Raw genomic sequence first — 10338 nt, forward strand, 5'->3', positions numbered from 1 at the left:
GCAGCCCCAGCGAGCTCGCACGCCGCCTTGCACCACATCCATTGCTCACTGACAGCTGTCATCTGCAGAAACGCTTTTCCCCTAAGGTATTAACTGTTTCCCTCTTTTCTTCTCTCTCCCTGTCTTTTTCGTGTTCTTCTCTCCCCACAGCCCTGCTGCTCACCCAAGGTAAGTGCTTTTTCTCCTTTCCTCTGCCTGCTCTGGCTCTGTTTTCGTCCCCTTCGGTCAGCCCCTCATGTTTGTTTTTGCTGTGTTGTCGACAACCCCAGCTCATGGTGTTCGGGTCCAGCAGGAACTAGTTAAGAGCAATGCATTAGGAACATGACAGTGATTGACTGATGTCTAAGAGCCTTCCCCATATTCCAGATTTTTCCCTGGGGTTTTGAGAAATGACCCGGACAGGGTTGCAAAGCAGAACATGCAGCTCTGGAATATTCTCAAATACTGTGTTCAGTTTTGGGCCCCTCACTACAAGAAGGACATTGAGGTGCTGGAGCGTGTCCAGAGAAGGGCAACGAAGCTGGTGAAGGGCCTGGAGCACAAGTCTTCTGAGGAGCAGCTGAGGGAACTGGGGCTGTTTAGCCTGGAGAAGAGGAGGCTGAGGGGAGACCTCATCACGCTCTACAACTACCTGAAAGGAGGTTGTAGCGAGGTGGGGGTCGGTCTCTTCTCCCAAGTAACAAGCGACAGGACGAGAGGAAATGGCCTCAAGTTGCACCAAGGGAGGTTTAGGTTGCATATTAGGAAAAATTTCTTCACTGAAAGGGTTGTCAAGCATTGGAACAGACTGCCCAGGGAAGTGGTTGAGTCGCCATCCCTGGAGGTATCTAGAAGACTTGTAGATGTGGTGCTCAGGGACATGGTTTAGTGGTGGACTTGGCAGTGTTAGGGTAAACGGTTGGACTTGATCTTAAAGGTCTTTTCCAACCTAAATGATTCTATGATTCTATAATCCTATGGCTGGTCTGGGGCCGTGACTCGACCCTCTCTTCAGGCAGCTCTGGGGCTTGGGTTGTGCTGATGCACCTGGGAGCACGAGGCTTTTCTGCAGGGGGGCAGCACTCCTGGGGCGCGGGGCGGCGTTGTCTGGGGTGGGCGAAGGTGCAGGGCTGCGCAGGTGTCCCCTTCCCATGCAGGATCAGGCCATGCATCACCCCTCAGTGCATGCACCTGGGTGCTCTCCATCTCCTGCCCTTGGGGGTCCCAGGGGTGCGCGCAGCACCAGGGCCGTGCTACCAGGGTGCGATAAGCATCAGCACCATTTCTCTCCTCACCCTCAGCTCTGGCTCTGCACTTTCCATCTACTCCCTGCCGTAATACTGAGCCTCCCATGCCTTGCCCAAAATCCCCGTTACGCCAGTCTCTCTTGATCCCACTGCGGTGCGATGTACGCCTTGTGTATTTTTCTTATTCCTTCAATTCCAGATATGATTACCGTTGAATTTGCACTAAAGAAACAGTTGTCAAAAGGTAAAGGCGGGCACGCAGGGTGCAGAGAGGAGCTGGAGTCTGACAGGTTTGCAAGCAGAGCTGAAAACCAAAGCGTTCATCACGCCTGAGCTGTGCTGCAAATCAAAGCAGCAGCATCTGCCACGCAAGCTTCAGTCTCTGCTCCTTTTCGGAGGATGCCAAATCTGCTGCATGGGGGATAGCCTGAGCCCATCGGATATTGGGCTAATTAGGAAATTGCTAGTGGCAGGCAGAAGTCCCCAGCTCCCCAGATATCAGCTTAGGGTGTTTACGGGAAACTCCTCTGAGCGGTTTGGATATTTTCCTTTGTTACTTCTTCAGGTCTGGGAGGACTGAAAATAGGTTGAGCACAGCCTCCTTCCCAGTAATTTCATTGCTTTAATTCAGTAGCTGCCTAATTTGATCAGAACCCCAGGAACCAAATAATTTCTATTAAAATAACATAACTTTCCTCCCTCTGTTGTGATCCAGCCTGATTGCTTTTGGCAGCCGTTATTGGAGAACTTGGTCACCAGCTATGTAAAGTTGCTTTCCATTTAATAAAGAAAAGCCTCCTCTCTGTCTGGGAGGGGGGCGGTTCCTGGGGTGCCCCCCTTGCCGGGCAGCCCCGGGGTGCCCTCTGTGCATACGGTGCATGCTTGGCCCGTGCTTCAAGCCAGCGGCTGGCCGGCAAGCAGAGCCCTGCTTGCCGCAGAGGCACCTGCTGGAGTGTCACTCAGCGGCAATCATGGCTAATCAGCAGGGAGAGAAGTGACGTCCTCGTTTAGTCCGTGTCATGTTAGATTTAGATTACACGGACGCGCAGGAATCTTTGTAAAAAAACTGCATTATTGAATGTTTCAGTGGAATCTGTCAGTATTGCTCCTTGTCGCCTCCCTCCCAAAGCAGCTCGCCCAGCTTTTCCCGGGCAGCGCCCCTTTCCCCGGGGCTGCGTCCCTGGAATCGCTGGGCACCTTGGATCTCCTCCGCAGCCCTGGGGCGTTCACCCTCTCGTGGCACCTCTTTGGCAGCCCCCACGGAGCCAGCAGCCGCACGGCCCCCACTGGCTGCGGTGGCCCGTCTCTTTGCAGAAGCCCTGGGATGCCCAGGTGGATAAGCCCAAGTGAAAACGCCTCTCTTGTCCCAGCAGCCCTTTCCTGGGGGTAAATGGGAGATCCTGGCTCTGCCCCCACCGCCTTGCAGAGCCCTCCCTGGGAAAACAGGGCTGTGAATTTTACACAAGGCAAAGTAACTGGCAGAGCCTTTGGCACAGGTTCAGCTCAGCATTTGTTTCCTCCGAACGGGCTCTGCGAGCCAGACTTGCAAGGCTGTGCACAACTTTTGAAAGCTTTGGTTGGCCAAGCGTCCAGTGCCAGCTGTTGGGGCTGCAGAGGACCACAGTGGTATGGGGTGGCTGTGGAGTGACTTGAGAGTCAAACCTGGCTTTTTTTAACTGCTCTGATGCATGACCTTTTTTTTTGGCACTGGCAATGATCTTTCCATATACTCTATACAGGTAAGTATTCGACACCAAAGCGCATAGCTACTCCAGTTGTCCCTGCCATTGCCAGCTGTTGGGACGAGCTGCTCTGGACTTTCTTTCCAGCCTTTGCAAAAGTCACTGAAAGTCACTGAGCAGAGCCTTGGCTTGCAAGTTTTTGGACTCAGGAGGTTCAGATCTTTAAAGGGATGAGGAATTATCTAAATGGTAGATACTTCTCTACCCTCATTTCCACATATTCAGATCAAAGAAAATATTTCTAAATATGTTTCTTTACTTATGCATTAAAACTCACGGGTCCACTTTGCAGTGGGAAAGGCTGGGGAGCAGAGAGGCCAGTTGACTAGCCTGTCGGGGACGGTCGTGTGAACAGCAATCTCAAGGCAGAGCCAGCAGTGGAATAATGCGCAGTTCCCCGCCCTGTGCCTTAGCCTCCCTCTCATCAACGTGCAGCATTTCCCAGTTAGCGGTAAGGACGCTGGGGCATGTGGATGGGATGTATCATGCCTCAAAAATAGCTTTCAGGGCTAAGTAAGCAGATTCTTCCCTTTTTAGAAAGCAGCCCAGGCTGCCGATGCTTGTGCGTGTGCATGTGTTTCAGTAAAGGGCATATCCATATGCTAACCTCAAAAGCCAGAGTGTCTTTTAGCCAGCAGCCTTCCCCGGTTGTGACTGACAGCTTGACAGCGCTCTGGAGAGAGCTCACTGTTTACTTTGTTTAGCCAGGATTATATTTTATTGAGCCGCAACAAAAAAAATCCCATTTTAATTGTCATTTTAATTTCTTCCTAGCAGCGCAGTCCCCAGAAGGGGTGACCTTCATGCAGATACATGCCCGCTCTAGAAATGGATGGAGACGAGATAGCTCGAGGGCTGTGAAATGGCCTTCATAGCAATCTTTCATGAATACGTTGCTGGTTTTAATCCAATTTATTCAGCAAGTGATAGGGAATGCAAACTGCTCCGTGGCTGTCTGATAGTCTTGTGGCATTGCCTAGGTGCTGGGTAGCTACCTCTCTAACAGTGCTACAGGGCCTTCCCATTGCCTGTGTCAGCTCAGAAGGTGTAGTGGCCAGATTACCCCATGGAAATACGCTTTATCGAACTTTGATTTATGATGTGTCCGGAGGGCCACAGGCAATGTCCAGTTCCCATTTGGTCCCCCCGGTCTGAAGGAAGTTGAGCTAGCAAGCACTCGCGGGGTACCTGCCTTCCAGGAGCAGGGAGAGGGGGAGGGGATCTGCTTACAGTATTTTGAGCCCAAGAAACCACCTATCATGTGTAGGTCAGAAAGTGCTTTGCAAATAGCTGCAGATGGAGTCCCAGGGCGGCCCTGCAGGTGTAAGTCGTTCGTGCCAGTGAGAGCTGAGTGAGCACAGCAGGGACATGCCCAGCCCGGCTGCAGAGCACAGCAGTGGCAGGACCATAAGTAGGAGCTGCTGGCCCCCCTCGTCTGTCCTACCTTTAAGGGTCTGAAGTGACCCTGAATGAGGCAGAATAAGTGAGAACATGGAGTGGTTTAACCAAAAACCTCTCCTCGCTTCCTGCAAGCAAGTGTTGCATGCTCCTGTAGCCCAGATAGGTTGCTAGTAGCACTCGATGGTAGCACACGCCTATGTGCCAGAGCAGGCAGGGTTTAGGGGACCCTTCTCTTCCCACCTTCCCCTTCCCGGGGAGGAGGTGGAGGCAGCCGAGGAGGTCCTGGCAAGCTCCTGTTCTTGCTGGGTATAGCCAGACCTTATCAGGCTTAATTGGGGTTGACAGAAAGGAGTCCAGGGTGCAATCTGCATTGAAAAGTAGGTACTGATGCTGATAGAAACAGAAATCGGGCTAGTTAATAATTAAGCTGCAGCTTGGCAGCATTCACCTTGACAGACTTTACCTTCCAAATGAAGTCTGTCTCTCCCCCGCTGCCCCCTGTGTTTTATTTATCACAGCCCTTGATAGTCGTCTTTGCAGGCTAATGCGCTGGGGTGATGTGTGACACACTCACCTGTCCCTGCTTACTGGAGGAGCCCTCCAAGACCCCCATCCCTATACCCAGTCCCTCAGGAGATGGGGGCCTGTGGCTACCATAGCCCGCATGGGAGCATGCCCCACGCTTGCTGCAGAGACAGTGGCCTCCTGTGGCTCTTGAAGGCAGGCTGGTGCAGCGAGCTGCTGGCCAAAGTGCTTCCCTGAAAGGCAGGAGCATCGGGAGTGTGCTCTGCCATTGGGATGTTGCAAGAGTTTATTCCTTCTCAGCTCTTGGATCTGTACACACGGGGCTCAACTCAGTCCTCAGCATCCCATGGGAACAGCTAGACCCAGCAGGCCTGGAGCAGGTTCAGGTTGAGGTCTGGCGTTTTGCAGAGGTTGGCACTGATTCATGCTACAGGGTGCTCGAGTGTCCTAAATGGTAGGTGGAGAGAAGTGGCGGATTCGTGTAGCTGCTTTGTATTGCTCTTTGGAGGTGCTTAACTCTCTTAATTGTATGGTGAGTATAGATTGGGGCAAGAGATATGTCAACTGGGCTCTTAAGCTTGTCCTTCCTACCACAAAGGGCACTGCTCTAACTTCAGAGGACAATCAGCAGCCTGGTATGTGGCACCAATGGATCGCTTGCATGAGTGCATTGAGCAAGATCCAGCACAATATTGACGTGACTCAAACTCTGTCTCCTACATTAGGATAGAGGCTCAGTGAAAATACAGTGGCAGGTTCAATGTTTTCAGATGCAGCTTTGAAGTTTGTTAGGTTTCTGTGCTTTGCTTTCCTGTTGCACATTCACAAATGTGACTGCTTTTTAATGAGGCATGAAGGAACTACCTCCTTTTTTCATTATCTGCAAGCTTCCTCTGTTAACATTTCTGCGAGGTACCCATTTGGAGATGCTGCCTATGCCTGTTCTCCCGCAGTTTGCTTGCAGCTGACATTGAAAGACTTAACTTGGCAGTGGCGTTCAATCAGCTGCCCCCACAGGACATGGTTGACGTGCCTTCTTGGGTAACCATGTTTCTTCTCTCTGCGCCCCAGTTCAGGAGCTGTGTGGTGACAGCAGGGCCTCCATTATTCAAGTCTTGGTGCACGTGCTGTCAGCAGGCTGCAGGTATCCATCGCTGGCCAGCTTGTCCCTTCACCGCGAGTGGCCTACCTAGGTCTTGAAGGTGCCTCTGGTGGCTCTTCTTCCACTGAGAAGGTGCCCTCTGAAATAGCGCAAGTCCCACAGCGCCTTCACTTTGGTGGAGTGCCCGGTCCCACGCTCACACTGCATCCAGCCCCCAGGTTTAGAGCAATCTGTCCACTCCTGGACACGGACATGTAGCTTGATTTACACTAAGAGCTGCCCAGCAAGTGATTGCCATGCTCATCAAATCAGTAGGTGATCCACAAGTGGCTTGCAGGGACAACGAAGCCACCTGCCAGCCGTCGAAGGTCCTGCCTCTGGCCACGGACACGGGGGTTCCCATGCAGCCTGCTCGACTGCCTTGGACCTGGCGCACAGTCGGAAGAGACGGAGCAGGTCTCCCTCCTCAGAGGAGGGTGTCGGGCCTTGTGCTGTCCCGCCTGGCACAGGTACATAAACCAGCATGAGCAAGATGCCAGGTTCTGGGATAAAGCCGTGTTGGATACCGCTCCCTACGGGGAGGAGAAGGCGTTCTGCACTGTGCGTGCTTACGGACCTGCCTGCAGGTCAGCCTTGCCTAGATAGCCAACATCTGCATGAGGCTCCGTGTTGTCTTACCATGCCAAAGGCTTTTGTCAAATCAGTTAAAGTGGGGACTGAGGCTTCGTTGCATCGTTTCTCCTGGAGTTGTTAAGCTGAGGAAATTCTGCCCAATGTTCCCCATTTTCAGGGCAGCTCTTGTGATTCCAGACATTTGCTTTCTGCGCTAGGGAACTGCAGCCAGTGGGCGAGAGCCCAAGGGAACGTGCCGCCAGCTGCGTCCGCAGCTTTTCTGATGCAGTTACTTCCCAGCGAAGGTTGTAGTGAGCCAGGCTGTCCCCGAGTCCAGGCTTTGGAACCCTGCTGGGATGGCTGCTGTGCTTTTGCTCAGCTCAGTACTGTCAGCACGCCTCAGCACGCACTCAGCTCACCTGCCAAGCTGCGCCTTGCAGAGCTGAGGGTGCCTCTTCCCCTGAGCTTCAGGTTGTGGGGGAACTCAGACAGAAGCGAGCCACGTACATGGTATGGCAGCTGATGTGTAAGCACCTGCATTTTCAATGATGGATACAGCTTGTCATCTTCATACACTTCCAGGTAGAGGCAGAGACTGGACTTTCTCCATCTCTGTCTTGGAAAAAGAGATGTAGATTTCATCTAACTCCTTGCTCAAGTGAATATAAATAACTTGAATCTTCTTGATGATCATCAGTTCATGTCTCCAAGTGTAGCATAAGGCAGAACATTTTATCCATGTTCACCCCTGTTCCCGCACTTCTCCAGCTCAGCTGCCTCCTCCCCTCTGTGCTTGCTTGGCCTTTGCCTGCAGTTGCCCCCTTACCCCTCTGGCATCCTGCGTTGCCCGGCTGCATTCCCTGCCTTCCTCTCCAGGGGCTGTGCTCCCCCGTCTCAGTATTTGTAAACTTCTGGGGATTCCCAAATCCAGACTACTGCCTTTGAGCTAGGCAGTGATGGTTTTGATGTACGACATTGATTTCAAATGATGGATGTAGCTGCTTCTGCTTCTGTGATGGGTTATAATAATGTCACCTGCCACAGGAGTTATTATATATTTTATAAACTCTGCAGGACTTGCAAGGCTTACAGTCTTTGCAATCAACCTAGCTGGGCTGATGAAGAGAAGGCAGTGTTTGTAACTAGAGTTCACTGGGACTTTATAATTTCTGTGTGATTTTTGGTGCGGAGTATGAGATCTGCTGGAGCCCACGTGAGATTAATCACATCTGAGACATTACCTGGAGTGTTTGTGAACTCTGCAGGAACCCTTGGGTCACACCTGACCCACTGCTCAGCCAGAACAAGATGCTCTACGTTTGTGATACCCCCAGGTTCTGCAGAGCTCCAGCTCCCGCTCCCAGGCTCAGCTGGGCCCCGTGCTGCAGCTTGTCCACCCTGACTGGTCAGGCACAGGAAAGCCGGGGGAAACCCAGCTTCTTTCTTGAGATGTCAAGGCTTTTCAGAGACCCCACTGGCAGGTGCCTGCACTTGGGTGTGTGGGTGGGCGAGGAGACCTGGGTCAGTGCCGGGGACAGTGCCAGGGCACCCTTCCTGCTGGTTGGGGTGCTCTTTCCCATCTGGGGAACCAGAGCCACCCTCGGCACCTCGCTGGGTTTGCTGGGGCATCAGCAAGGTGACCCCAACACAGAGTCGTCTCAGCATGCTGCACCTCCCGGGCAGTCCCCTGCACCCCTCCTGCCCCACGGTGGCATCTGCTGACCTGGGGTCCTGGTTTAGTTTCCTCCAGCAGAAACTAAACATCCAGTGACTGGAAAGAGAAAACCCACTTGGCTCCTGAGTTACTTCTTCCTGTTAATTTTTCCAAATGCTAGGAACGTGTGCGTGTGTGCTTGTGATAGTGTGTGTCTATCTGAGAGTTAGATCAAGCAGAGTGACACAGAATGCCAACAGTGATTTTTCTAATCAAAGGGGAATAAAAAGATTCTGTCTCTTGTTCATTCAAACCAGGAAACACGCCAGGGCATTAAAGCTGTCTTAAAGGACACTTGTGCCAAATGGCAGAATGAATCGGTACCTCGGTCTCCCCAGAGATGTGGTAGGGATGACGGAGGGCGTATGTCATCCAAGATCACCAATGCAGGCTGAAGAAACATTTGGGGTTTTTTTTAATAAATTAAAACCACGTTGTGTATGTTCTTGGTGACTAACTGATATTCAGAAATCTTGGTCCTTTGTTTCTGTGGTCTGACACCCCACCACTGCCTCCCAAATCGCTGCGTGAGCTTAGCATACTGTGAAGGGGCTGCAGAAGCCCGTGCTCAGGCCCTGCAGATAACCCCTGCGGTGCCCTGGTGGTCCAGGGCTGCTGTCTACAGCTTGGTGTTGACCTTGCTTTCACAGAGGTGGCTGAGAGGAAGCTGACGGTTGAAGAGGAGGAAGCCAAGAGGATTGCAGAGATGGGCAAACCCATACTTGGCGAGCATCCCAAACTAGAAGTCATCATTGAGGAGTCCTATGAGTTCAAGGTCAGTAGTTGTCCCGGGTGTCCTCCGAGAGGGGAAAGCTGTGTGGCACTGAAGAGCAGCCACGGAAAGCAGAACTGAGGAGGCTGCGGGTGGCCACATGTGGAGGGAAAGGGCTGCTGGAAGATGAAAAGGAGTATGCTATGCAATAAAGCATGGGGGAAGCCTACAAGAAGTGCCAGGGGACGTAGCTGCTGGTAGGCAGAGGTGAAGGGAGCCCTATGGAAGCAGGAGAAGCCAGTGTGCAGGAGAGGGCAGGAGCAAAGCTGTCCCTGGTGAGGCAGGGGCGAGGGAGGAAGGAGCCTCCTCTGGAGTAAGGGGTGGCAAAGAAGCAGGCTCTGGTGAGATTTGGGTCAGCCTGTCCAGGGAGAAGGTGGGCCCAACTCCAGTCATGGCCTCATCTGACTGGTAGGAGAGTGCTTGTGGCACCTCAACAGTTTGGGAAGGCTCTGTGAGACTACAGTGCACTGCAAGATCAGCCTTGCCTGCTAGCAGCCAGTTTAATTGCTGTGCATCTTTATTCCCACAACAGAGCACCGTGGACAAGCTGATTAAGAAGACAAACCTGGCTTTGGTTGTAGGGACACATTCCTGGAGGGACCAGTTCATGGAGGCCATTACCGTCAGCGCAGGTGAGGGGGACACCAGAAGACCCACACCAGCATCCCCAGGGTTCATGCGGCCTGGGATGAGATCTGTCTGGGCTCAGGAGACGGCATCTGCCTGGTCAGTGATGCTCAGCTGTTGTGTGCATCTCCACAGGCTGACCACATACTGTGTGACTGCCTGTGGGTGGCAACAGGCACGGGCATGGGGCTGTCTCTCTGTGGGTACAACGCACCGCTCTGCCACTCACCAGCCCTGCAGGCTCTGGGGTGTCCTGGGAGGCACCCCTCTTGCCAAGCCTCGCCCATCACTGAGGGACCTGGTGTGCCCTGAGCCCACTGTCGTGGCCGGTGTCATGCCACCTTGTTCCAGGAGAGCAGTATCCCTGGAGCCCTGGGGTGGGGTGGGCAAGGATGGGGCTGCAGCCCATCCCTGTAATTTTGACCTGCCCCATTATGAGGGCTGGACGTCTCCTTCCATGTTGTTTGCAGCAGGGGACGAGGACGAGGACGAGTCCGGTGAGGAACGCCTGCCGTCCTGCTTCGACTACGTGATGCATTTCCTGACCGTTTTCTGGAAGGTGCTGTTTGCCTGCGTGCCCCCCACCGAGTACTGCAACGGCTGGGCCTGCTTCGTCG

The 10338-nt window shown here is 53.1% G+C and overlaps 1 protein-coding gene across 1 annotated transcript in view; it reads left to right on the forward strand.

The window, feature by feature from the left end:
• LOC104078194 (sodium/calcium exchanger 3-like) overlaps positions 1-10338 on the forward strand; it is a gene marked incomplete at its 5' end in the record, with an annotated part of 20607 nt that overhangs the window by 9465 nt on the left and 804 nt on the right. The window contains 3 exon segments of the mRNA XM_009579737.1: positions 8973-9097; positions 9627-9726; positions 10192-10338. The exon segment at positions 10192-10338 is cut by the window's right edge and continues 126 nt beyond it. Coding sequence (XP_009578032.1) covers positions 8973-9097; positions 9627-9726; positions 10192-10338 — 372 coding nt within the window.

Source organism: Fulmarus glacialis, unplaced genomic scaffold (assembly GCF_000690835.1).
Source record: "Fulmarus glacialis isolate BGI_N327 unplaced genomic scaffold, ASM69083v1 scaffold12656, whole genome shotgun sequence".
Taxonomy (NCBI): Eukaryota; Metazoa; Chordata; class Aves; order Procellariiformes; family Procellariidae; genus Fulmarus; species Fulmarus glacialis.